The following is a 26,256-nucleotide window of genomic DNA, read 5'->3' on the forward strand; positions in this document are numbered from 1 at the left end:
ATCGCTCTAAATGAAACATCCGAAGAGGGAAGATACTGTTCTAGCAGAGACTTGGAGTTATACCACGGATGATAGCGCAAGCACAACAGACAAAGTAAAATAAAACCTGCCAAGGTAGCTTGGCTATCACCTTTTAATTCCATAGCCTTGTCATCTTGGTTGATCCGTCGTTAAAGCAGGACCACAGCCATTCGCGAGCCTTGCGAGACGACAGGGGCTGAAACATCTTCTTGTAGACCAAACCTGAAGTCGTCAAGGTATTCTGAGATTTGAGTGCAGCGATAGAGACTGTATGTGCTTAATTAAGTATCATTTTTCTTGCATCACAAGGAACGGAAATATACTGCGACTCATTCCCCGTGTTGAACAAAGCAAAGCGATAAGCATCAACCACCAAGCTTCTCACAGCCTGAACCCACCTCGCATAAACCAAATCTCCCCCTGAATCTCAATGAAAGCAAATCAACACGAGCCTCATAGTTTGTCAGTGTATGTCAGTCAGTCCCGTCGAGATCCAGACCCGGCCAAGACTCAAGCATCAACACAGGCCCATCTCACACACCCTTCTCAAAGTGTGAGCAAGATGCTTAGGCAAAGATTGGCTGACTATTACAGTTGGCAGCATTTTTGAGGTAAGATCTAATAAGTCTACAGATTTGTTTCATATATACAACTAACATTTTATTTTGTCTATTGCAGATAGTATAATGAAAAAAGTACGATAACACCCAGACAGGGAATGACAAGCGAACACAAAGTCCACAGAATACACATTGGGAGAAGTCATTAGGAAATTGAACAGTGAGATTTGACCGAGGGGTCTAGTCGGAGAAATGGCCAGAGTAAATCACAAAAATAGGCCAAGAGGTATTGAATCACGCCAACAAAACAGGGAAGGGTAACCCCCCCTCTGAAATGCCAGCGATCAGTAAAGAAAGAATATAATAAAGCAAGATCATAATTAAAAATAATCGCCCAGGCAATTACAGCTTCTCTCTGATGCAGCATCGTGAGATCAGGCGCATCATGTAGGTGATGGGATCATGCTGACCAGATAATTGGACAGACTCACAACAGAACGAACATGGAGAGAGCGACGGCGAGGAGGGAGCCGAAGAGGCCGGTGACGTTGGCCTTGGAGGCGGCGCCGGTGTAGACCGGGGAAACGTCCTCGGGGTTGCTAGTGGTGGTAGGCACCACAGGGATGTTGGTAGCGACAGTCGAGGGGCGGAAGGCCAGGGTCGACGAGGTCTTGGCTGTGCGGACAGGTGCAACTGGGGTGCTGGAGATGCTCTTGGAAGAAGACGCAGGTCCAACGGGGCTGGATCCGGATCCGAAGCCAGAGCCATGGCCGGAAGAGCCGGAGTTGGAACCGGAGCTGGAGCCCGAGCCAGAGCTAGAACCCTCACCCTGACTAGAGGAACCAGAGCCGGGGTTGGAACCGGAGTTGGAGCTGGAGCCCGAGCCAGAGCTAGAACCCTCACCCTGACTAGAGGAACCAGAGCCGGGGTTGGAACCGGAGCTGGAGCTGGAGCCCGAGCCCTGGGCAGGAGCGGTAGCAGTGGCAGTCGCAGCAGTAGTTTCAGCAGCAACACCAGTGGTGGTAGGAGCAGGAGGCAGAGTGAGGGTCACAGTGGTAGGAGTGGCAGCACAAACAGTGCAGACAGTGACAGTGGTGGTCCAGCCCTCAGGGATAGAGGGGCTGGTGGTAGCCGGGCCGGAGGTAGGAGCGGTCACACCAACAGTACCAGTACCAATTGCGGCGGAGCCAGTCGCGGTAGCGGTGGCCGGGGTGTTGCCGGGGCAGTAGTAGGTGGTCAGGGTGGTAGTGATGGTGGTGAAACCGGTGGGGCAGATGCTGGTATAGGAGGTGACGATCACAGTGGTGATGGTTTCCGCGGAGGTGGTGTGCAAGGGAGTCGGGGTCACGGGGATTGTGATGGTGATGTCGGAGGAGGATCCGGTGCCGGTGGGCTGGACGCCGGAAGACTGAGCTCCAGTGGACTGGGCGCCGGTGGGCTGAACGCCAGTGGACTGAGCACCGGAAGACTGGGCTCCAGAAGACTGGGCGCCGGTGGGCTGAACGCCAGTGGACTGAGCACCGGAAGACTGGGCACCAGAAGACTGAGCGCCAGTGGGCTGGACACCAGTGGACTGAGCACCGGTAGCGGAAGAGGTAGCGGAAGAAGCAGAGCCGCTGGGGGTCACGCTGGAAGAGTGACCGGGGACCAGAGGAGTGGAGCTGGAGCTAGACTGGGAGCCTGGGCCAACGGGGGAGCTGGGAGTGGGAGTTCCAATGGGGGCAGTCACAGTAATAGTGTGGCTGGGGTGTCCGGAAGAAGCCACAGGGCTGCTGGCAGGGCTGCTGGCAGGGGTGGATGCCGAGGGTGTCTCGGAGGTCTCGCAGTCAGTGGATGAGGTAGCGGAGCTAGAAGCACTGCCGCTGGGGGAGACGGAGGGAGTTCCAGAAGGCGAGACGGTGCCAGCAGGAGAGCTGGGGGTGACTGAGGGAGTTCCGGAGGGAATCACAGGCACCGAGGAGGAAGGAGACACGGTACCAGCAGGAGAGCTGGGGGTGACTGAGGGAGTTCCGGAGGGAATCACAGGCACCGAGGAGGAAGGAGACACGGTACCAGCAGGAGAGCTGGGGGTGACTGAGGGAGTTCCGGAGGGAATCACAGGCACCGAGGAGGAAGGAGACACGGTACCAGCAGGAGAGCTGGGGGTGACTGAGGGAGTTCCGGAGGGAATCACAGGCACCGAGGAGGAAGGAGACACGGTACCAGCAGGGGAGCTGGGGGTGGCGGAAGGTGTTCCAGAAGGCGAGACGGTGCCAACAGGAGAGCTGGGGGACACCGAGGCGCTAGGGGGAAGCCGAGCTCGAGGGAGCAGACGAAGGAGTGGTGCTAGGAGCAGCAGACAACGAAGGCGACACAGTGGAAGAGGCAACAGGAGAGCTGGTAGGTGTAGCAGAGCTGGAGGGAGGAACAGTGGAAGACTTGATAGGAGTGGAGCTGGGGGTAGGGGTGGCAGTGGAAGAGACAACAGGAGGAGCACAGCTGTACAGGATCTCCTTGATATGCTCAGTATAAGTGAGACCATCAATAACGTTGTTGTCACCGGCAGTAGCCTCCCACAGCATGACACCGCCGAAGTGCTTGGGGTACATCTTCATGTAGGTGGAGATTAGGGGCTCAGCCTCATCAGGGGTCAAGTAGTATCCCTCGTTAGCAGCGTCTGAGGAGGCGGGCAGACCGATGTAGAGCTTAGCATCGGGGTTGGCACTGGCCTCGATAACCTCAACCCACTGGCCGAAGTCGAAATCGCCGTGGCCATCGACCCAGTTGCGGGCAGAGCAGGCAGCGGTGTTGTAGAACTGGACCCAGATGAAGTCGAAGACGGAGTTCTTGATAGCATCGCTCAGTTGGGCATCGGGGATGGGGCACTGAGGAGCGCCGGAGATGTACATCTTCTGCTCGGGGTATTGGTCGTAGTAGGAGCGCAGGCGGTTGATCATGGCAGCCCATCCTATTGACGTTAGGGTGTTACTTAGAGCTTGAGGAGAGGGAACATACCAACGCTTCCGTTGTACTCAATATCAAAGTCGAATCCATCAACACCGGCAGTCAGGAATGGGCGAGGGTACCCGAGACTGTTGGCCAGGTCGTAAGGACCAAAAGAGTGCCACAAGAAATCAGCAAACCACTCGGCAGTTTCGTCGTCCTTGAGGTACTGGTCAGTGGCACTGCCACCGCCGATGGAGAGAAGGACAGTCTTGCCTAACTCCTGGCAGTAGGGGATATCCTCCCAGATCTGGTGGCAGCCACTGAGCAGGTTGGTACCGTCGAAGACGGTTCCATCACACTGGTTGGCGAAGTTGCTACCGGGCCAATCGTTCACAGCAGTAGGGAACTCATTGATGAACCCGAGGTTGATGATATCGTTTGAGGTCTGGTCACAGAAGTGTCTCAGGCGAGGCTGGTTAGAACCTTGTCCGTAGTAGACAGCAACATTGTTCTTCAAGCTGGCATCAACAGCAAAAGCAGAGGAAGCAAATAGTGACAGCGCCGAAACGGCCGCAACAGTTCTGGTAAGCATTATGGCTAACGAGAAATGAATGTAATTAGATATAAGAATCGCAGATCGACCTGATAAAAGAGTGACAGGCTTGCGATCAATGAAAGGACGCAGACAAAATGTCTGCTAAGATTCCCAAACGACAAAAAGAGAGAGTTGTTTGTCGAAAGAAGGGGAAAGAGACCAGAATCCATATAAAAGCTCCCATCGGGGGCTATCTGAGCCCCCTAGAGAACGTGCCGACCTCCGACATAGAGCGCACTAAGCAGAAAGTAGAAGCGAACCATAAAAACGTGGAAATGAGCATATGCGTGATGTCCGATACCAGGATGGGTAGGTCAATGCCCAGTGTCCACCCAGCCAGCGTAGCCTGGCACAGGTGGATTCGATGCTTGGTAGTGTAAAACGCTAGGTTATGGGGCCAGGATCTATCTGTCCACAACGGCCAAATCCCGCACGTAGAATAAAGCGTGGCCCGGGGAATTCATTGCAGAGAGAGGTGTCACAAGCCAAACGCGTGGCATCATACAGCCACAGGCGTTCGAATGTCACATTGTGGGAAATGAGAGCGCCATGTCAGCCAGAGGGCTTGCTGCGGACGAGGGGAGTGTGGTGGCTCCGTGCCTAGATCGGTATGATAGAGCCGCATAAAAGGGACTAAAAGACCCTAAGGGACCTTAGCCGCATTTGTCTCAGGGTCAGATTGGATAGTCCATGGATCATGCCCAATCATGTTAAGAGAGATATGGCACAGACATCAAGTGGTCCACTGCCCGTTGGGCTCCGAAGGCGCTAATCGCATATTTCTCGTCGAGCCATTGATTGCCATCTGGAAGTTGTGTTAAATGCAGTGTTGTTTGCCTATGTTAGTATCCACTGGTAACACCTTATAAGCAAGTAAACAACAGTTCTGCGAAATTGAGAAACTGAAAGAGAAGAAGAGAACGTCCGGGGAGATCGCAAGCGACAACAGCTAAGCAATCATACTAACCTAAATGGCTCTAGTTATTCCCGAACCCACCAATCACACCCGCCGATCCGGGTAGTCGGAGGCACAGCCGGATCACCGTCCTTCTTCGGTTACAGAAATTGGGCGGATTCAGTCTTGTTTAGTCCTATTTAGTCATTAGTCTCTGCCCTAATGCGAGTCGAGAACATCTCAATGTGACTGTGTCTTCTAGATCGAAATTACCAGTCACGTTCGGGGCTTAGGGTCTCTAGGTTTGGCCTCCAATCCCTTTTCCCTATTTTTACCCTTTATGCAAGGTACCAGGAACGCCGGACATATGTCCCAGTTCAGGGCAGGTTTAGGCGACAGGGACGCCTCCCAGAACAGGTTCGGACTATTCAGCGGAGGAACTCGTCTAATAGAGAATCTTTTTTTTTTTTTTTTTTTTTTTTTTTGGCACAAGCCGCCACCAGCTGTGATCTATTTCGCGGTCTTTGTCCGAGACGGAGACATATCGTAGACACACCAACTACCGGTGGTTGAGAAAACCTGGCATATAGAGCAGATCAGGTGGGAAATTGCGTGGGTGGGGGGACCTTGGGAACTATGTGGATCGGACTTAATAGTGCAATCTAACTACCCCTCTATACTCCGTGTATACTCCGTTCAGCCTTGTTTTTGCCCGAAGGATCAAATGGTAATCTAATTAAAATTGGAGCCTCTCCGGCAAATTTTAATGCAAAATTTAGACAATATTGTGCTTTGTTGAAGGCATTATTTTTTTATTTTGCATCGACTATAATTTTCGATTCCAGCGGTGCCGGAGTACCGATGGAGTTACCGCGCTAAGTTGCCCGAAGGACAGCCATTTTGTATCGAAGCTGCACACCAAAAATACAAACAGTAAAGCAGAAAATTCACCTAGATTTGAAAAGCCAGACATTATTAGCGATCAGGAACATCCATCACGTAAGCCACCCCGAAGCCACAAGATAAGTGTACGCAAAGAAGTGGGAACACCGGGCCAACGCAATACACAATACTTAATCGGCAAGATCACCCAGAAATATCTCCTCCCGTCGCCGACGCAGTGAAATCTTCGCAGCAGGATCAGCCTGAGCCCTCACCCCGTACCGCCTAGGCCGAGGAACCGACCCGTCGGCGAGTTTGAACTCATACTTCAAAAGGATATGACACAGCACAATCTTCATCTGATTCACAGCAAAAAATCGACCCGTACATGCATGGCTCCCCAACCCAAAAGCCATATGCTCCGGCGAGACCGAGGCAAGATTCGCAGAGGCCTCGCGGCCTGAAACCTGACGCAGCTTCACAAATCGATAAGCGTCAAATGTCTCGGGATCCTCGTAGAATTTCGGATCCCACATCCAGCAGTTGGAAACAGCCAGTCGAGTCCCCCTGTCGATCTTGTGTCCGTCTTTCAGGTACACGTCGTCGCTAGCAACACGGCGCATTGAAACTGATATTGCCGTCAGACCATCTAGGTCGTCTACGAATGGCAACAGCACTAACACAACAAAACCAGATCATCACTTACCAAGTTCCAAAGGCTTCATCCTCTGACTCTCCTTCAAAAAGCTATCCATCAACTGCAACTTATACAACGAAGCGCGCGTCATCCCCTCAACCCGAAACACAGAAACAATCTCCTCCCTCAACGCCCTCACCACATCCCCCATTTCACAAAGATTAAATACTACCTGCGTCATCAGGTCCGTGGCTCCGACAATAGCAACAATTATCAACGCCAACTGCATGCCCGCGGGGTCATAAAGACGGCCATTAGCGCATTCCTCAATCCACTGCATAGCATCATCATGTCGGTCCGGTACTCTCCCCTCGCGTACGGCAGCGTCCTGACTTCGACGTCTTTCTTCGAGGACCGGTATAACCAGTTTGCGGGCTTGGGTTAGATTATTGCGGAGTTGACGTGTTATTGGGAGGAAGAGGGATATCAAGGGCCGGAGAGTTTGTGGCCATCGGCGTAGGGCTTCGGTTGCTTTCATTAGGTTTGCGGTGTAGTCTGCTGTTACTTGGAGCCAGAGTTTGTTTCGGCTTAATTCGTTGCCGAGGAAAATCTTGGAGGCGATTTGGGATATTATCTTTCGGATGTCTGGTGTTAGGGTAGTTGTATGCCAGTCTTTTTTTGGGTTAGGTTTTATATACTTGATGGGAGGGGGAAGGGTATGTTTTATACCTGTGCCTTCTGTCCAGATATCTTGAAGGGCAGCGGTGGTTTCACTGGAAAGTGGTTTCGTAAGACTTCCTGTAATGATAGTCAGTATGAATTGACCATATTACGCAAAGGATAGTCATCTACCTAAAGCCCGTGTCATCTTCGTCCGAGTTGCCACTTGAAATATTTCGGAGGGTAGAGTGATCTGCAACATTGGCTCAAATCCCTTAATATAAGGGTGAGTCTCAGTGATCAATGCCTTGGTGAAGCTAAGGAAAGGGTGATTCCGGATTTCATTTGCATATTTTGGTGATAGAATCAGTAGGGTGTCTGAGTCGCCCACGAGTTTGAAAAGGCTAGACTGTTGGAAGTGAGCACACCATAACCTGGCATAGTTTGACTAGTTTCGATCAACATACTTTCGCGAGACCTGACTCGATGAGACTTTTGGCATCTGCTAGGTATTGTTTTCTTGCTTTTGTGCCGAGGAAGTCGAGTCGAGATTTGGCATTGATAATCACATACTTTGACCTGACAGGGAATGTGTAATAAAGGAGAAGAGGGACCAACAAAATGGTCCCGATTATGAATAATGACTGGGGCCAAGAGTGTATGAATAGATGATTATTCATTCTGTTATATTTCTTACGTTGTGGATGCGTTGCGAAAAAAACATCTTCAAGTAGTGCATCCCATTGAAATCCATCTCACTCTTTTTATATTTCTCGTCAAACAATAAGCATAACATCCATACCACGCCGTGGAAGATTAATACAGATTTATCCATCACAATGCTCTGCATAAACTCAAAGGTTGCACATAGTCATTTGATTCCAGTCCATGTAAACGTCATCACAATGACTATTTATGACGAATTATCCAATAGCTCAAGGTCGTTCGATGCAGAGAAACGTTCCACAAAATTCATTTTCTTGTAGCATGTGTAAATGGCCGGGAGCTAAGTTTCCGAAATACTTAAGCTGATGAAATCAGAGATCTGGGTAACTTAATAGAACCTACTTTCAGCAGTCAAGCTCTATTTACTATTTAGCAGAAGCTAATTATATTATATTTCTGCTAATCTCCTCTTGCGACAGATATCTAGATACCCAGTTGTAAGAGTAAATATATTTCAGGTCATTTCTACTATGTTACGCAGCATCGAGGCAATTTTTACTCATTTGTCACACACAAGGTTGCCAACGGGATGATGGAACTGAATCTAGAAGTACCTCGCCCAAACGGTGCCGGAATACCGGAAGCCAATATGACCCAAGGCGGGGCTGGGGGAAACGCAGATTTCGAAGAGACGAATGCTAAACGCATATTTCGTGAAACGCTCACATATATGTGTAATGAAAAAGCCTTTGAGTATATATCAGACTAGAATTTTGCTCAGGCGAGAGAGTCTATGGTTCTATCTCTAGCAAAATGACAAAAGTATGTTCTTCTAATAATGACATTCAAGAATGTCTAATAAATAACACAAAATTACACTATATGTCCATACAGTGAAGCACTGCCAGAAAAGGAAACCGAGAAATGACGGCATAGGGGGTATAGTTCAGCCACAGAAGACACCGTCTTGAAGATTGAATCCGGCACTAGCGAACATACCGACCCACATAGCCTCGTCGTTGAACACAAAGTTCGAGGCTGCATCTAGTTGGTTATTGTAACACATATTTGAGACGGCGGGGAGACCGTTTGGTCCTGGTGGGATGCCAGCCATAGGTGTATCATAGGCAGGATCGGGATTTGGAACAGATGGCCGGTGGAAGTATGTGGCTTGGATGGATTGTGGATGGGGAGGATGGCTTTGTGGCTGCATCATGGTTTGTTCTGGATTGGTTGGGTCTGGTTGCGGGTAAGGCCTCGCTGTGGGAATACTATTGGTCTCCGCGGTTTGCTGGATTGGGGAGTGAGATGGGGCAGTAGCAGGGGAATCTGGAAATGAGGTGGCATTTGATGTTGGAGCATTTGTGTCGACGAATCCTTGCGGCCGGTCGATAGATCGGTGTCTGTCTACTGGACGGGGGCGTCGAAGGGTTGCAAATTCCATGAGGATGTTGTTTAGGAACCGGGATTGGAGACTGCAGCTTGTACTTAAAGGTGCGGTTTGGCCGGTGAATACATTTGCCGCTGCACGAATTGTTGCAATTGTGTCGGGCTCGATCTCCTGGCTTATCATAGGAGGAGAAGAAAGAAGCAGCTATAATAATTGTGAGAAGGTACCAAGAGAAGCGAAGTATGGAGTGCCTTACCTTGATGAGAAGAACTGCAGAGTAGGCAGTCATGACATGTACAGAGTCTTGACAGAGGCTCAAAAAGGACGGAAACTCGGCCATCAACCGCAACATGGTCGTAGCACTGTGATAGCTGATCCACAATGGCTTTAGATCGCAGGTTTCATTAAAGGTTTGGTTCTTCAAAGTCTCTTGGAGAGGCATAGAGAAGAGTTGCAAAGATTGATGAGCGCCGTAGAACCGGATCATGAAATTATGGCAGCTTCCTGAATTTACGAGTTAGTATAAGCCGAGTGGATGTGTGTCATAGTGAAACTTACCTGGATCAACCACATCAAGCCACTTATTTTGCCATTGCTCAATCCTATTTTGAAGAATTGCCAACGGCCGAGGCGCTGGATAGTGATTACCAGGACTGGAAAGGTCGAACACTTCCGCTGCCAGCAGCCGGAGAGTGACAAACGCGCAGAGAAATGGATCATTATCAATGGCGAGTGGATGCCTCCACCAGTCTTGGGCCGACTCAATAAATGGAGTTCGCTCAATCATCCAAGGCTTGCCTGTCTGTAAACTCATACTGTTTTCAATTGTGTCAATGCAAATCAACAATTGGGACTGGGAAGCGCCTTACCTGCGATCGTACACGAACAGCACCAACCACGTCCGTTCGTCATTCCTGATTTCTCTTTGTTGAAGCTCGGTCAATTTCTCTTGCCTTGCGAGACCATGTCCTAACTTATGCCAACCCAGATCCATTGACATGCGGATTGCAAGACCAACAGACATCCAGGCTCTTGTATCATTTGGCTCCTTCCAATATGTAAGAACCATGATGGCTTGGACTGTCTCGGCAGATTTATCCCCCCGCCGGAAAGCCTCCATGTATAGCTTTTCGGCATGTTCATGGAGACTTGGGTATAATGAGATTTCGAATGATTTGGACGCAGCGGTAAGAACTGCAGCGAGCAGAAATGAAGATTTCTGTCGCACGTATGTGAAGGAGTGAAGGTGAGGATCCAGTTGGCTAACGAAGGGGTTTAGTTTCGTCATAAAGCTGTTAACAGATTAGCAATTGGCCTCGCATTCCTATTGGAATCCGCCCACCTTTCAAACAAACGAAGAGCAACCTCATGGCTAACAATACCACACCGAGTTGGATCATCAGGTGAAACTGATTCAACCGGTCGGTCAGGAGTCGAGCCATGATTTGTACTGAGGATATTCTGCAGCGAGAACTTCCCCTTCATCGCCTGATGGCTCAGCAGGCCATTAGGCTGAAGGCCCTCCGACTCCGCCCAAAAGTCGGAAACGCGTTCGTCCCTCGGTGAACTGGGCCGTCTCGCATCACCTTCGGCCGGCATCCCTTCTGGGAATGATGGGCCCTGTGGCGAGTCGAGCGACCGCTTGGCATTGGGCTTGATCAAGCTATGTGCGGGGCAATGTCAACACACGATCCTTACAGGTGCAATTGAGTCACATACCGCGTGCCAGGCTTCCTCCCCCGACGATGTTCACGGAACATGCAGTCCAGTGATTTGCGCACACAGCGGTCGCACTTAACGGCATCGAGCGTCATGGTGCATTTCATCTTCACGCGCCGACATGCCAGGCATGCATTGGCGCTGCTGACAGGTCAGATTCAATCCCAATTCCAGGCTGCAAGGGTCTTACCTAGCTTTCGGGGCCCCATGCACGTCCCCGTCCATAGCGAGATGAGTGAGGAGGTGGACCAGGAAGACTCTCCACGGGGGTCGATCAGCCCGAGGAGCTTCTTCCGTTATCGAATGGGGCCGATGTCCGAATTCGGTTAGTCCGTGACGATCGTCTCCCGAGGTTTACCGGGGACTCAACCCGGTTTGAACGCCGGCGGAAGTTAACGCAATTTCCTGAAACGTTGAAGTCGCCGGCCGGTGAGTTTCGTTTTGCAGGGATCATCTATGACAGGCGTGCTTTTTCATATCTTTGAACACACACACTTCAGGATGGCACCCTCAAAGCCCAAGGCGGGCCATGTTAACATGATGGCTGATACGAATATCGCCAATCTGCCCGTCGAAGGACTGCGAGCTGTTATGCGTGGCATTCTAGCCAATAGACCGGATTGTACGCCTATCTTTGAAGAACAGACGAAAAATTATTTGGAAGAGACTGCTTCCAAATTCTCTGATGTCGTTGTGGTCGAGCAGACAGTCGACGGTCCTTTCCGAACGACACCCTCGTTCCAGCAACTACGGAAACGCATTTGTTGCATGGTGGGATGTGGTCTATGCTACCAGGCCATCCCTCTGCTCCAAAGTATCGTTGAACAAGTCTCCCAGATCAAGCTCAGCTCCGACCAGTCGGCTATCGTGGACGAAATTGCCGGTGTAGATGGTGATATTATCCAAGCCATCACGGCCGTTCAGAAGACTCTCTTTGTAGAGACTGGATCACGACAACTATCGGAGACCGAAAGGCAGCCATTGGAGGCTTTGCTGAAGGCTCTAATGACAGGCAAGTCCGCCTGGGAGACCAACGCACAGCCCTTCGTGTTGGAACGAGGTCTCGAAGCAACTATAGATCTTGTCAATCCTTCTTTGGCCACTGCTCCGGTAGCAAGCACGGAACTACTCTCTGAGAAGCCTCCTGGTGTCATCTCGGAGACCTTTGAAATGGCCGGTATTCAGCTGCCTCGGCTCTTCTCTGGATTGTGGCAGTTGTCGAGCCCCGCCTGGGGCATCGCACCCCGCTCGAGGATCATGCAGCAATTCTCCAAGCATGTGGGGAGCGGTCTTACAGCTTTTGATATGGCCGATCATTACGGTGATGCCGAGATTCTGTTTGTGAGTTTCCTCATTTGGATCATATCAAGTTTGATTTTAACCCAGTCCATTTTAGGGCCAATACCGGTCTGCAAGTAACTACTCCGACTCGCTCTTCGCCGCAACCAAATACTGCGTCTTCCACCCCATGACCGTTACACCCGAAGCTATCCGTGCTAAGATAGATGAGCGCTGCCAGAGATTACGCACAGATAAACTCGATCTATTGCAATTCCACTGGCAATTTGTGAGTTTCAAATTACCCCAAGCATGCATACCCGTGATCTATCACTTACCATTATATCAAACAGTACAATGACCCCCAGTATATTGATGCAATGAAATACCTGCAGCAAGACAGCCGAGTGAAACATCTCGGTCTCTGCAACTTCGACACAGAACATATGGAAAAGGCCATCGAGAGTGGAGTCAAAATCTACACTAACCAAGTCCAGGTATGTATCCACCGACACTTCGACCCATCTTCAAGACCCATCCTCATGGCCCATACTGATGACGATACATAGTTCTCTCTCATCGACTCAAGACCCACAGTGAAGATGGTAGAGTTCTGTAACAAGAACAACATCAAGCTCCTCACCTACGGCACCCTGGTAAGTCATATCCAGCCCTAGTCCCTTACAATTCCTCTCTACGAAGACTAACAACAGAAACAAAGTTGGGTGGCCTTCTAGCCGAAAAATGGGTCGGAAAGGAAGCTCCAGACCTCTACGCCGAAACAATGACACCAAGTCTACGCAAGGTAAGAACAAAACTCGAAACCCCCACCCAGCATACAAACCGACTAAACCCCACTAACACTCCCACAGTACTTCGCCATGATCCAAAACTGGGGCGGCTGGCCCCTCTTCCAAGAACTCCTACACACGCTCCAAAAAATCGGCCGTAAGCACAACGTCTCCGTCTCAAACGTTGCCACGCGATGGGTCCTAGACTTCCCATGCGTCGGCGCCGTGATCGTTGGAGCTAGAATGGGCGTCAGCGAGCAATCACAGGAAAACCTGGCTAGTCTTGGTTGGTCGCTTGATGCGGATGACCAGGTACTTATCCAGGCGATTTTGGATCGGAGTTCGCGGGCTGAGATGTTTGAGAGTTTGGGTGACTGTGGGGGTGAATATCGATGATTATATGTATATGAGTATATGATACTTGATTCTTAATTCTTGATTCTTGGTTTCCGATTGATTAGATTTATACAAATTCTAGATATAGGGTGATGATAGATACATATAGAGGTGTGTGGCCTGGGTTTTGGAGCCTGATGTATGTGTAAGTGTAGTGGTGTACGGTGTATGTGCAAGTACTCAGATCCAATGCAGGATCCTTCTCCACCAGGGCCAGCCTAGTTGCTCGCTGGTTAGGTATTGACCGGCAGCTTTTTCTTTTTGGATTTTGTCGAATTCGGATTTGATGTCGACTTCTTCTAGGGGGATGATCTTTGACTTGAGGAAGATTTTAAAGAAGACGTAGAGGGCTGGCTGGGTGTTAGGATTGTCTCATATGCTTATCTTGCGGATTGGATACATACCGGCGAAGATGGCAATGTTGAGGTATGAAGTTAGGAATGTGGAAGTGTTCCATCTACCCTCGCAGAAAACATCATATCCTATGATAACAAGTGGTTAGTTGCTGCTCATAACGATGTGATATATGATCTGATTTCAGTCTCTGCTTACCAGAAGTCAAAACAATCATAACAACCATAAATCCAGTAATCCAAGCCGTATATGGTTGGAAGGGAGTTTTATAAGGCAATTCTGCGCCAGTCAGCCATAACACTCCGACATAGTAAACCGAGTAAAAAAGAACCCACCCTCGCGAGAATATCCCTGCTTCTTCAAACTAGCATAGAAACGCAAATAAGTCGCCTCAATAACAATCCAGCCAATCAGACCCGCGACAGTTGTAATATTCACAAACCAATTAAAGACGGTCGACGAGTTACTGCCCTCGGACATATACATCAGCGGCAAAAGCAGAACGGTCAAGCCAACAGCGAAATACGGAGTTCCGAAGCGATTGCATCGCTGGAAGAACTTCGGTGCGTGGCCGTCTTGGCTGAGTCCGTACAATGTCCGCGATGCGATAAAGATACAGCTTGAACTGCTGCTGATGGCTGATGTGCAGACTACTGCGTTGATGATGTGGGGTACGACTTTGACGCCGGAGCGTTGAAAGGCCAGTACAAATGGGGATTGGCTGGCTGTTCCGGTTGAGATGACTAGTTTAGAGTCGTTATATGGCCTGAAAGGTTGTTAGAGATGGGATTCGGGTCCAAAGGGGAGTAACTAGGCCATACACAATCAGACCAACGATGAAAATACTCAGGACGTAAAATACGAAGACTCGGATGAATGTCTTCCGGGTAGCATCTGGAATGATCTTGCGCGGGTTTCTCGTCTCGGCTCCGGCAATGGCGACGACTTGGATGTTGCCGAAACTGAACGCGGATGTCAAGAGGACTTTCCAGAAAGCCAGAAATCTGCCCGCGGAACCAGCTGAGATATAGTTGTTAAAGGCACCTGGGTCATTCCAATAGTGGAAACCGAGACGTTCCTGGCCAGGAGTACCACCGAGGTCGATGACAATACCACCAATGATCAGACCAATGATGAGCATAATCTTCAGCGAAGCAAAGACAACCTCCGACTCTCCATAGAGGCGGACATTGCAAAAGTTAAGAACAGCGATACAAAATCCAAACACTGTAATCCAAACCGCAGGATCCACAGGCGGATTCCAGAACTGAACAATGGTCGCAGCAGCCGTAATCTCAGCCGGAGCCGAAATAGCCATGGTATACCCTAAACAATTAGTATATAGTCATCAACTTGCACTCAGTGAAACATACAAAAGTTCCAACCGGTGGCGGCACCAAGAGCAGGCTCAACAAAGCGCGTAGCATGACGAACAAAACCACCACTACAAGGCATAAAAGCCGAGATCTCACCAGTGGTATACGAAACACCGGCAGTAGTCAAGCCCATCAGGATATAAGCCAAGAAAGCACCCGCGGGGCCGGCAGTGGCAATGACCTGACCCGAGCTCAGAAACAGACCCGTCCCCTATTTTCATGAGTAAAGCGATCAAAAATACAGTCGGTCGGAGACTTACGATCATCCCTGCAATGGCGATCATGTTGATATGTCGCGATTTGAGATCGCGTTTGATCTCCTCGTTTTCGCCCTCATAGGAGCTTGGCCTGGACCACTCGACATCTGTCTCCGTGCCATTTTTCTCGTCGAACGCCATGGTATATAGGTGATGGAGATCAGACCATGCAAACGAGTGGATTAAATGGGGAATCCTGCAGCTTTTTCTTCCGAGTAGCCACCTGATAGCTTATCTCTACTCCGTACTGCTGGTGAGACTGGGGTGGTGAGGAGGTGGAGAGAAGGGGAGAATTTTGATCACCGACGCGAGTGGAACACCGGTCCGCTTTGACTTATCTAGAGAACCCGATGTAACTATCTCGACTCATTTTTGAGATCTACACTCTACGATGTCCGACGAATCTTTCCAACTCTATGACCTCCGCATCGAGGTGGTTTGTCCACCGGGCAAGCGCATTATGTGCGGCGCCAAAGAAGGCGATTATTTCACGCTCAAGGGCGAGATGATGTACTTGCCACCGGGTCAGGGCATTAGCATCTACAGTCTGGGTGAGTTTGGGCCCCTTCTGCACCTGATAAGAGATTAGGCCAACATGCTCTTCTTTTTTATAGCTTCCGTTCTACCCCTACTCGCTTCTAAGCAACGAATGACCCATGAAAATGACTGGATGACCACCGACGCCAGCATCGCATGCCCCGATCCTCATTGCCCGTCGCAATTGAAGATTATCAGGACGGGAATTACCACTTTCAATCATTCCGAAACGACTGTTGTCCCGAAATCTACTTGACTGCGTGTGGCATTTGAGCGGCGCATGGATTTTATGCTTCACTTTCTGTATACAGTTGATTTCGAAAACAGATTTCCCCCAGGACAGTTGCAATTTGATTCTCGGCCTGTACCCGAAACCCCGCTAGCCTAGACTAGGCTTAGCTGTAATTAACTCTACTCTAAAAGTAGACGCTTTTTAGCAGAACGCCGAATTGTGAGAGATATATCTTCACAACCTTTCCGACTTTGAGTCGTACCACCTTGTTTACGTTGATGAATCGGGATGTGATAAGCGCGTTGGTTTCTGACGGACAGGCTGGTCACCGTTAGGAGTAGCACCGAAACAAGTGTCATAGTTCCATCGTGACGAGCGGTATCAAATTCTGCCCGCATATGCTTGGGATGGTATGGTTCTTTCTCGCGTCTTTCGTGGCTCAACGGATGCCTCTACGTTCGAGGACTTCATCGATGAACTTCTTCGGCATTGTGGACGATGGCCGGAGCCGAAGTCAGTCCTAGTAATGGATAATCCGTCATCCCACCACTCCGAGCGCCTTTCACAGATGTGTGCTGATGCGGGAGTAAAGTTGGTTTACTTGCCTCCGTACTCACCGGACCTAAATCCAATTGACGAGTTTTTTGCTGAGCTGAAAAGCTTCATTAGACGTAATTGGAGCTACTACGCATGTGATCCCGAACAAAGATTTGGTTCCTTTCTCGAATGGTGCATTAATCGGGTCGGGGCAAGAGATGACAGCGCTAGAGGCCATTTTCGACATGCCGGGCTAAGCGTTGAAGATCTAGAATAGTTGACTTCTCCTTCTGACGACATCATGTCATTAAACGAGACTATATAGCAATGTCACGCGATTTTAAGCTGGCAGCAGCGGTAGATAGGAGAGAGCTAATGTACAAGAATAGAAGCTATGACGGTTGCACCACAAAAGCAGGTATATATGAATAGAACCTGGGAGTCCTTCAAGGTTAAAGGACCGCACATTGGCGAAATGAGAGCCGATTTGTATAACCGGCGGACTGCGGAATAAAAGTAGTGGAGTCCAGCACGAAGGATACATTTGCGAAAGGGTCCTGACTGGTCATGAAAATTTCTCGTCACTGATCCTGTCCAAGATCTGAAATATGACGGTATTCTGCACGCTGCAAATGCTTGTATATATAATCCAACTCTTCAGCGCAGACCGCACAATCATACGTCGTCCCCACGCGTCATCCCAATGCATCGCCGAAGCACTTAGCGCAGGCAAGATCCCCAGAGTAGCGCACGAAACGAAGTCACCCCAGAACAAAGTTTTCACGCGTCCAGGACCGACAGACCCGTCGGGCCAACACAGATAACACGCCCGTAAAGAGTGTTACTAACCTCATGCAGATTCGAACAATCCCTATTCACCCAAGGGTTATACTCCCGAATCGCCGAGAGTCGCCACCACGGTTTCAAGTCCAACTCCCGCTCAATTGAGTCGCACGTATCCCCATCCTTCAAGGTATATGTCTTACACCCAAATGGGATACACAGCCTCTTACCCTCGGGAATAGCGAAACAGTCGATAGGCGGCCAATTCACCGCTCGAACAGCTGCCGAGGCAACCTTGAACTGCGCCGCGATGCCGTTGCATGTGTCCCCCGCTGAAGTGGTGTATGAAAGATGGGTCGCGCAGTACGGGTCCCGCTCTACGTGTGGGTTTTCGAAGAGCGTGAGGTTCGGGATGGCTGTTGGGATGGCGAGGTTGCAGGCGCTGTTGATGTGTTCAAGGTTCGATTTGTAGTTATTGTCGTAGCGGGAGTATGGGGACGTTTGCATCATTTGGTGCCATTGCACGTTGCAGAAGGAGCAGAGTTCTTCGATCGGCATATCATCGATTAAAGAGGTTGTGAAGTCGTCGATAACATCTGCACGCATAATGTGAGTGAGTACCATGCCTATACCATTCGAGACGGGTGGAGAAAGAAGAAGCTACCACCACAATATCTCTCTGTTCCCTCATTCCTAAGACAAGTCTCGTTCCACCCCGCCCACAACTGCCCACCCCGCTGGGCCGGAAAGAGGATCCTCTCCTCTAACGTCGCGCAATCGCGCTCGACGCCCTCAAACCACGCGGCGATGGACTCCCCGCAGCTGCTGTCACAGACAAGATCGCTGAGCGCGTCGCTTCCCAGACCCAGACTCCGCCTCCGACGCCCAAACCGCCCCCGTAGGGATCGCGTCTCCTTGTGACAGTGAAGCCTCCGTGTCATGGATGACCTGCATGCCGGGCTGAGTTTTGAGAGCGTTTTGGCGTCTAGTTTGTCAATTTCGCTCCATAGTTGGAAGCCGCGGAAATCGGGAGGGGAACTTGTTTCATCCACGTTGGGAGTTCCCAGTGCGTGTTGGTGTTGAGAGGGCCCAGCTTTTTGGGCGACGGTAGCACCGCACAGCAGGATTGAAGCAGATAGAATATGAGCACCTCTCATCTTGGGGCAAAGGCTCTGAGCGAATGCGAAATTCGGTCTTCGTTATCGATTAATATGATCTCATTCTCTAGAACCAGGGTAGGCGATCAAATTCCACGTGTCAATCAATCAGGGATCGGAGGGTTTTTTTGTAGCCTCAACCCGAGTTCTATTTGATTTAGAAGGGAGCGAATGGTAGCATCGCTTTCCGCGTACCGAGCCGCCAGCGAGCTTAAGCGAGATGAGAAATCGACATTTCCCTAGTCAATACGCGATGATTCGCCTTAAAGCTCGGATAGCTCGCCGCTAAGCCAATAGCCCCCTAAATCAAGGTTAGACTACGGTAGTATATGCCGGCCCACTCCGTGAAGTATCTTTTTCCGCTACCTAGAACCCAGGAAGTGGGTGGGGGTTGGAGAAGGGGGCGCGCGGCGGGGGAAGCTATAGGGTTCTATAGAATTCTACAGTAGGCGTGAACGCATACACGGCGCATTTTCCTACAGCCCTTAAATTAATATGGGCCGCTCAATAAAGGATCTACTCTAAGGCCTATACGGTGGGGATAGGAAAGAGTTTCTTAGTGTGTGCTAGTCAAGGCGATTTCGAGAATAACTATAACACAAACGGCCATAATCGTTTTAGCAAAAGCTCTAAGGCCGGGCCACTCCTTCCTAATATTAAATAAAGTGACTAGACACGCAGTGAAACGTTCAATACAACCTTTGGATTCTACTTAGTACTAAAAAATGGGGCCTCCACTTAGAGGCGAAGAATACGGTGTTTCCGGGGCCAAAAGATAAGAAGTTACGCCCAAAAAAGGTGAATTCGAGCCCTAGGGGTGCCGTAACAAAGAGAGGGCGAATAGCAAATATGAGCAGGCATCAGGGTATATCCAACCCACCCGGCATCGGAGAAAGAGCCAGCTATGAATTAACATTACATTTTTTATTTGCGATCACTTGTTCATTAGATAGGAGAGTGCTCGTGTGTATAAAACATTATATTGAATCAAGTTATCGAATTAATCTCGTGGGAGAGCGATCGCATCATGTCACTATAAATTCAGTCACTCGAGATCTATACAACAATGCCACACACTCCTACAGGTATTCTTATGAGCTCACACCATTGACCCCTACATTATCTCATCATGGTATATGTCAGAAATAAAGCTGCCTATTATACTTGCGAAGAACAGGCAGGCGATTGCGTCAACGGTGTCCTTACATATCCCTTGCAGAGTACATACACGAAGGTCAGCACCTAGAGAACCAATGGCCAACTCACGAAATTTAGACATGCAATGGACAGACAAGAACCAGAAAAGAAAACGGAAATCTCTATTCTCAAATGTGTAATACATCGTCTATATTAAAAATAAAGCAATCACTGCCAGAAAGCCTTCTGCAGAGCATCACACATCAAAGTAATACACCTCTTACCCTCCGACAAGGCCCCATCCATAGCAAGGAACGGATGCGGCATCCCCTTCATAACCTGCAAATCAACCTCGACACCCGCCTTAACCAACTTCGCAGCATACTGCTCGCCCTCAGTGCGCAACACATCCAGTTCACCAACCATAACCAGTGCCGGCGGCAATTGCGAATAATCACCCTGCCAGAACAACGGGCTAGCCTCGGGGTTGGTCCGGTCGGCATCGTTGGGAACGTAGTGATCGCGGTACCAGTACATCTTCAGTGCGGGGAGAGCGGGGGTCCGCTCATATTTACGATAGGACTCGTTGTTCTCGACAGTGGCCGTGTTGTCGGTCACGGGGACTGAGAGGAGTTGTGCGCGGAAGTGAACTGGCGGTGACAGGGTCAGGGCTTTCTGCGTCATGATTGAGGCCAGGTTGCCGCCGGCTGAGGAGCCCCCGGTTGCCATTTTGGATATGTCTACTCCGAGTGTGGCGGGGCCGTCCGCGATTAGCCAGAGTAGTGTTTCCCAACAGTCGTGGACGGCGGCAGGCCAGCGGTTTTCCGGTGCGAGTCTGATTAGAGAGGAGTCGTTAGTTTCAAGAAAAAGACTGAGATTGGGAAATGTAAATGTCATGCTCGACTTACCGGTAATCGACTGTCACCACCACGCAATTTCCCCGAACGCAGAGGTTCGAGCACACCACATTCTCCGTGTCAATATTACCCAACACCCAGCCACCACCGTGGAAATATAGCATCACCGGCCATCCTCTAGGAGGAGCGTGACCCTTGGGAGTAAAGCAGCGGATCGGCACAGGGGGACCGTCGGTAGCGCGTCGCTGGATGGTGATGTCCTGGGTCTTACCCACATCTAGCATAGGACCTGCGCCAGGAATCAAGACACCGCTTGTTCGCGACGCCTCTACGGGTTGGAGGTGGACTTGCTGGTTGTTGATAACATGCTCGTTGTAGAAGGCCACATATTCCGGGTCCAGCAGGTCCTTAACGGACTCGTGGAGGGGGTAGGGGGGTTGCGTGACACCAGCAGTCATGATTACAGAAATAGGGGTACAGAGAAAAGAAGAGACTATTCCAAGAGACAGGTACAAGTACAAATAGTCCCCCCACGGGAGTGGGGGGGGAACAACAATGCGGGGGAGAGATAAGCCGATAAGTATACTCTGTTCAGTAAAGATCAGCAGAAGATGTTACAGTGACTATCTTTAGTCGCTACCGTATCACTTTGGCACTTACGTTTCGCGTGGGATGGATGCGGGATGTGCTTCCATAGCTCCGTTGATAAAGAGCCCTCCGCCGGGAAACTTTTCTTATAATTGACCTCACACTTCCACTTCCTTTCTTACTCCCTACTCTATACACATACCCAAAATGTCCACCAAGACCCCAGTCCTCACCGATAAGGCCCCTAAGCCCCTCCCCGGCATCTACTCCCAAGCCATCGTCGCCAATGGCGTTGTTTACTGCTCCGGCGCTGTCCCCATGGACGCTACCACCGGCAAGCTGATTGACGGCGATGTCAAGGCCCACACTGTATGACACATCCCGTTCTTATTTCAATTGACCGCTATGTGATGATATGGCTTGCTAACAATCTCCTTTTCCACTCCAGCACCAATGTATCAAGAACCTGACCCACATCCTCGAGGAGGCCGGTACCGATATCACCAAGGTGGTTAAGGTCAACGTCTTCCTGTCTAATATGGATGACTTTGCTGAAATGAACTCGGTTTATATGCAATACTGGGGCGATGTTAAGCCTTGCCGGACGTGAGTCATTCATTCCAACCTTGAGTTCATTCTTTTTTGGAGACTTGCTTTTTTGTACTTTCGCGTTTGTGAGATCATCTTTTTCTGACGCATACTTCTGCAGATGCGTTGCGGTCAAGACTCTTCCTCTTAACACTGACGTTGAGATTGAGTGCATTGCTGTGCTGTAATTGGGTTCACTTTGCGGTTTTGAAGATATAGACAAAATATAGAAACTGATTATATGACCACCATTTCTGTACTTTTTGTTTTATCTGACAATTGAGCCAATGTGCTGAGGTATAAAGTAACGTTTGGATTGTACGGGCAAAGGTCCTGTATGCTTTGAGCAAAATGTGACCTGTATACTTCCTTCGGGTAAGACCTGATCCCTGTGATAGTGCGAAAAACCAGATCCTCTCTTCGAAGCTCAGCTACAGGAGGTGGCAAGCACCAAAATCCACAGACCCTGCATACGTTGATGTAGATGTAGGGAGCAATTCTGAATCCTAGAATGAGGTGGCGCTTACCAATGCAGCACCTCTTTGGAGTTAACAAAGTTCTCGCGTGAGTGAGGACGCGTTTGAAGAACCGTAACTAAGACAGCCAATAAACGAGAAAAATCAAACAGTAGTTCAGTTGAAACAAGACCCTTTACCTTGAATACCAGTGTAGGTGGAATGTATCAGACTCATAGATCTGGCAGGATCAAACCCAAGTCGAGACCAAATGATGGCAATGGTTCGCAGTAAGATGAAGTACATTCCCCAACAATAGGCTATTGATGACACTTCATTCAGGTACCTGTCACCTAGGTTCTCTTGCGAATCCAGGTTGACTGGTCCTTACAGGCAAGGTCCCCCCTCGGATCACGTGACCCCTTCATATATCGCATTGCTCGGGGATTTGATACAAAATTGATACGAAATAGTTGCAGAATTAATCCTTTGAATAATTAGGAGTCAGTAGCAGTAATCTCTCTCGTTTAATTATCATTGATGAAGGTTGATGTGGTCAAGTGTTGTCGACTGCACGTCATCGAGGGATCTAGGGCTATGAAAGGCTCCCGTCAACCTCAGCTTCAACCTCCCTCCAAGGTCAACCCTTCCATGCACGGAGAATAACACTGGATTCTTGGAAGATGAGGATCAAATCTTCCATTCTCAGGGACTGAAACTAACTGACGTGTGTAGACTGACCCAGAGGGATACTAACAACCCTCCAATGAGCATCCCTAGCACCAACTGCTCCTCGATTGGGACATTCCTGATGATAGGCGATGACCATCTCCTCAAGCCGAGTGTGATGATCCGCTCAGGATTCTTCCCAGACCCCCTCGGACGCTGCATTCCACCCCTCCACACTCTAACCGCGTCGACGCGCTCCAGGGCTAGGGAACCCTCCATTATTTCCCTTTTTAGTCCTGGAGCTCTCCTCTTTCGTGAGCTTTCTATATTAACTACTTCACGCGCCATTCATGATTCTTTAGTGTGTCTGATTCTGGGTTGGATTTGGACCCGGCGCATTCAATACGTCTGTCCGATACTGGCGATCTTCTCTTCGTTGCCCGGCTTTCGCATACCAGGAAGCTTTGACGCGATCGACATCAAGCTTAACTGTCGCCATTATGGAGTCTGGTTCCTCGGTTCAGCCGCGGAAGGAAGGTACTTGGACGAAGCTTATCATATTCGTTGCGCTATACTTCCTTCTCTTCGAGTCTATTCTGGAAGCTGTACTTGCTCTCTACCTTTACGGAAATGAACAGGTTGACTCAAAGATGACTCTGAGTGTTGTGCTATCTTTAGTGGCAGTATGTTCCGCTGAATCTATATATTCTTGTGCATTTTGCTAACTCCCATCAAGTCGTGTTTCTCCTTTCCTCTGGTTGGTCTGCAGAGCCTGGTCGCCTGGCAGTATAACAACATCGGAGGATTTGGAACGCAAAAAACTGTCTTGCATAACGTCTGCACTTATGTTCTACGACTCGACCTCATGCTATGGCTTGCTACCAGTGTAGCTGGTTTAGTGGTCGCCGCGCAGCAGGTTTATTGTCTTCCCGAAGGCACAGATGCGAGTTATTGGAGAGTTGGTATGAGCTGTGCTTTCCACCGAGCGACAGTGATTATATCTGTGGTCTCGATGTAAGTCTCACGCCACCCCCGATGTCTTCGCATCAACTGACAATTGGCGCCATAGGGTTACCGTTTGCACCATGTACTGTGCAAGAGAGCTTTGCGATCGCCCATATGACGTCTCCCTTCTCGGGATCTACAGGCGCCAGGAAGTTCTCCGAGACGGCAGTATTTTGTCCGGAAACAGCTGGGATAGCGAAGAGACACTCAAGAACGAGATTCTCTACCTTTGTCGCCAACATGACGGCAATGGAACCGGATACTCTTGGTCTGCAGACCCCATCGCCAACAGAGTCAACTGTCATCCCAGTATCCGACACCCTGCTCCCGTTCGCTTCCGCCCCCAGCTCCGAGTCAATACTGATCCTGGCTCGACATATGGGGAGATTGTTTCTGGAACAACTATCTCCCCGGAAGACACTCTGACCCGTATCTCGCCCGGATCACAGAGCCTTGCTAGCGAATTCTACCCTATCTCGCGCACATCTACCGTCATGACTTCGCAAACAGGCAACGAGCTACGCGCCCTACTATCTGATGCACCCGTTCCCAAGGTCCCAACAATCCCTGAAAAGTACGCTGGCCACAAGAGACAAAAGTCGTCACTGTCCTCTCTCAGACGTTTCCTCCCAAGGTCTTTCCCCTTGTCGCTGCCTTTATCGTCGGACCCTCAGATCCGAGCCCTCGCAGACCCCAATGCTGCGTCAGATGTCGAAAAGCAGGTCGTGACACCCAACAGCATGCCCAAGAACACTCCTCAGTCCACAACTCCCCAGGTCACCGGATCTAACAGCCAAGACTTCTCTCCAACCTCCCCAGCACAGGAATCAAGTCAACCCCAGGTCCAAAAGAAAGACCACCCAGAAGGGCACACCCGAACCATGACAATGAATTCCGCGGACGCCCCAGAGGTAGTTCCGTCAGCCCCGACAACACCACCAAAAGTCCGCCGCTCTCAAACAGTATGCCCAATACCAGCACCACGCTCCGTCCACCATCCACACCACCCAAACTTCATAACAGGTCCCCAACCGCCGCGCAAATACTCCCAATCAAGGCGAGCATCAGGCCCACAATTGCAAATGCAAATGCACATGTCCCAATCCCCAATGCGCCGCAGCACAACCGCCCAACCAACTCTCATCCAATTCCCATCCCGCAGCTCATCCTACCACTTCGACCAATCCCAAGTCCCGCGTCACCCCCAATCTCAATCACAGTACCACCCAAACCCCAACCATCTCCAACAGCAGTACATGCCCCAATCAACCCGCTGGACAAGCCAGCGCCGCTTCGACCCCAGCCGCTCTAAGCCCCTAGCTCCGCGCCGCAATGATGTCGAAATCATCTACCCGAGTACCCGTCGTCCGCGCAGCAGTACCCATGGCGGTGCAAGTGGCCCGCTAAGCTGTATTATGGAGACGGTTTCGAATCCGCGGGCTTCAGCTGATGAGACTCAAGCTGGTTCGGCGTCTTTTGGTGGTGAGAGTGGTGGGATTGATCAGACTACTTACCGTGGTGCGAATCGTACTAGTATTAACTTTTATTAAAGGTGAAAGCGGAGGGTGGAAAGAGAAGGGAAAGAAGGATTAATGGATGGAAGAGAAAGAAAGAAAAGTAACGTGTCTATGTCTATATCTGCTGGTCAGATAGACGGGTTTGGTTTCTACTTGTTGGTTACTTTTAATGTCATAACTTATTATTTGTATTTGGGGAGGAATGGATAGTTGTGATGTGTTAGGATAGTTCTCGGAGCTTGAGGATATCTTGAGCGGTTGCTTTTCTGATGTTTGGTTTCACTGCAGTTAGCTTTATAGTTACTTCTTCGATACCAAAAAAATTTATACTCGATCCGAGGCTTTTCCTTTTACTTTCTTTCTGTGGCTAGAAGAGCAACGGGGGAAGGTGCAACGGATTGGATTGATAAGTTATTACTCTTTAGCTATTTACTAGCCAACCAGTATCATAACGTCACTAACTAGTTTCTTTTTTATTGATCTTATCTCGCTAACCTACTGTTTTCTCCTACCCCCTACTAGCATCGTTTATACCTGAAGATTTGACTACTCCGTCTATGAGTACAGTATTATCCTTATTATATGACATGGTACGTCAGCCTCATGGATCAGTCCTCCTTTGATTGCTTGCCGTAGTCCATGACACTATAGGGCCTGTTGCTCCTCCATAGAGTATCCTCATCCTTCTTCCTCCTTTCCCCTCTCCTAGAAGAGTCCTCCGTGCGTCCTTATATCAATGCAAGAAAGTACCTCATCCGAAGTAGCATAGTCGTTCAATTTTATTTCCGTAAT

General features: G+C 49.8%; 12 protein-coding genes across 12 annotated transcripts; 4 read left to right on the forward strand and 8 right to left on the reverse strand.

The window, feature by feature from the left end:
* Window positions 1-1,068: 1,068 nt before the first annotated feature.
* Window positions 1,069-4,098, reverse strand: chiA1 (class III chitinase ChiA1; the record flags this gene model as incomplete). The annotated part of the gene is made up of 4 exons (XM_058518191.1): window positions 1,069-1,293; window positions 1,657-2,863; window positions 2,922-3,528; window positions 3,576-4,098. The coding sequence occupies 4 exons, from the start codon at window positions 4,096-4,098 to the stop codon at window positions 1,069-1,071; spliced, it is 2,562 nt and encodes an 853-aa protein (XP_058368979.1).
* A 1,971-nt stretch (window positions 4,099-6,069) lies between these two features.
* On the reverse strand, window positions 6,070-7,677 carry N7446_009447 (cytochrome P450; the record flags this gene model as incomplete). The annotated part of the gene is made up of 4 exons (XM_058518192.1): window positions 6,070-6,536; window positions 6,585-7,313; window positions 7,368-7,579; window positions 7,643-7,677. The coding sequence occupies 4 exons, from the start codon at window positions 7,675-7,677 to the stop codon at window positions 6,070-6,072; spliced, it is 1,443 nt and encodes a 480-aa protein (XP_058368980.1).
* Window positions 7,678-8,787: 1,110 nt separating this feature from the next.
* On the reverse strand, window positions 8,788-11,175 carry N7446_009448 (uncharacterized protein; the record flags this gene model as incomplete). Its single annotated transcript, XM_058518193.1, has 7 exons — window positions 8,788-9,435; window positions 9,488-9,735; window positions 9,790-10,046; window positions 10,101-10,523; window positions 10,574-10,894; window positions 10,951-11,091; window positions 11,141-11,175. 7 exons carry the CDS (start codon window positions 11,173-11,175, stop codon window positions 8,788-8,790), a joined length of 2,073 nt encoding a protein of 690 aa, XP_058368981.1.
* Window positions 11,176-11,451: 276 nt separating this feature from the next.
* Window positions 11,452-13,415, forward strand: N7446_009449 (aldo/keto reductase; the record flags this gene model as incomplete). The annotated part of the gene is made up of 6 exons (XM_058518194.1): window positions 11,452-12,291; window positions 12,347-12,517; window positions 12,582-12,725; window positions 12,798-12,884; window positions 12,950-13,033; window positions 13,101-13,415. The coding sequence occupies 6 exons, from the start codon at window positions 11,452-11,454 to the stop codon at window positions 13,413-13,415; spliced, it is 1,641 nt and encodes a 546-aa protein (XP_058368982.1).
* Window positions 13,416-13,513: 98 nt separating this feature from the next.
* On the reverse strand, window positions 13,514-15,643 carry N7446_009450 (uncharacterized protein). Its single transcript, XM_058518195.1, has 7 exons — window positions 15,406-15,643; window positions 15,143-15,356; window positions 14,591-15,095; window positions 14,105-14,535; window positions 13,968-14,048; window positions 13,820-13,897; window positions 13,514-13,765 (listed from the first exon to the last, which is right to left on the reverse strand). Exons 1-7 carry the CDS (start codon window positions 15,541-15,543, stop codon window positions 13,596-13,598), a joined length of 1,617 nt encoding a protein of 538 aa, XP_058368983.1. The 5' UTR covers window positions 15,544-15,643; the 3' UTR covers window positions 13,514-13,595.
* A 150-nt stretch (window positions 15,644-15,793) lies between these two features.
* Window positions 15,794-16,274, forward strand: N7446_009451 (TIGR04076 family protein; the record flags this gene model as incomplete). The annotated part of the gene is made up of 2 exons (XM_058518196.1): window positions 15,794-15,953; window positions 16,017-16,274. The coding sequence occupies 2 exons, from the start codon at window positions 15,794-15,796 to the stop codon at window positions 16,193-16,195; spliced, it is 339 nt and encodes a 112-aa protein (XP_058368984.1). The 3' UTR covers window positions 16,196-16,274.
* A 1,214-nt stretch (window positions 16,275-17,488) lies between these two features.
* N7446_009452 (LysM peptidoglycan-binding domain-containing protein) lies at window positions 17,489-18,097 on the reverse strand (the record flags this gene model as incomplete). The annotated part of the gene is made up of 1 exon (XM_058518197.1): window positions 17,489-18,097. The coding sequence occupies one exon, from the start codon at window positions 18,095-18,097 to the stop codon at window positions 17,489-17,491; it is 609 nt and encodes a 202-aa protein (XP_058368985.1).
* Window positions 18,098-18,117: 20 nt separating this feature from the next.
* On the reverse strand, window positions 18,118-18,648 carry N7446_009453 (uncharacterized protein; the record flags this gene model as incomplete). Its single annotated transcript, XM_058518198.1, has 1 exon — window positions 18,118-18,648. The coding sequence occupies one exon, from the start codon at window positions 18,646-18,648 to the stop codon at window positions 18,118-18,120; it is 531 nt and encodes a 176-aa protein (XP_058368986.1).
* Window positions 18,649-20,013: 1,365 nt separating this feature from the next.
* Window positions 20,014-21,100, reverse strand: N7446_009454 (alpha/beta hydrolase; the record flags this gene model as incomplete). The annotated part of the gene is made up of 2 exons (XM_058518199.1): window positions 20,014-20,620; window positions 20,694-21,100. 2 exons carry the CDS (start codon window positions 21,098-21,100, stop codon window positions 20,014-20,016), a joined length of 1,014 nt encoding a protein of 337 aa, XP_058368987.1.
* Window positions 21,101-21,437: 337 nt separating this feature from the next.
* N7446_009455 (putative L-PSP endoribonuclease family protein Brt1) lies at window positions 21,438-22,006 on the forward strand (the record flags this gene model as incomplete). The annotated part of the gene is made up of 3 exons (XM_058518200.1): window positions 21,438-21,599; window positions 21,679-21,836; window positions 21,940-22,006. The coding sequence occupies 3 exons, from the start codon at window positions 21,438-21,440 to the stop codon at window positions 22,004-22,006; spliced, it is 387 nt and encodes a 128-aa protein (XP_058368988.1).
* Window positions 22,007-22,913: 907 nt separating this feature from the next.
* On the reverse strand, window positions 22,914-23,221 carry N7446_009456 (uncharacterized protein; the record flags this gene model as incomplete). The annotated part of the gene is made up of 2 exons (XM_058518201.1): window positions 22,914-22,985; window positions 23,015-23,221. The coding sequence occupies 2 exons, from the start codon at window positions 23,219-23,221 to the stop codon at window positions 22,914-22,916; spliced, it is 279 nt and encodes a 92-aa protein (XP_058368989.1).
* A 221-nt stretch (window positions 23,222-23,442) lies between these two features.
* On the forward strand, window positions 23,443-25,497 carry N7446_009457 (uncharacterized protein; the record flags this gene model as incomplete). Its single annotated transcript, XM_058518202.1, has 3 exons — window positions 23,443-23,625; window positions 23,679-23,956; window positions 24,012-25,497. 3 exons carry the CDS (start codon window positions 23,443-23,445, stop codon window positions 25,495-25,497), a joined length of 1,947 nt encoding a protein of 648 aa, XP_058368990.1.
* Window positions 25,498-26,256: the final 759 nt, after the last annotated feature.

The sequence above is a fragment of the Penicillium canescens genome, assembly GCF_028828765.1.
Source record: "Penicillium canescens strain IBT 15451 chromosome Unknown utg000006l_segment0_segment0, whole genome shotgun sequence".
NCBI classification, from domain to species: domain Eukaryota; kingdom Fungi; phylum Ascomycota; class Eurotiomycetes; order Eurotiales; family Aspergillaceae; genus Penicillium; species Penicillium canescens.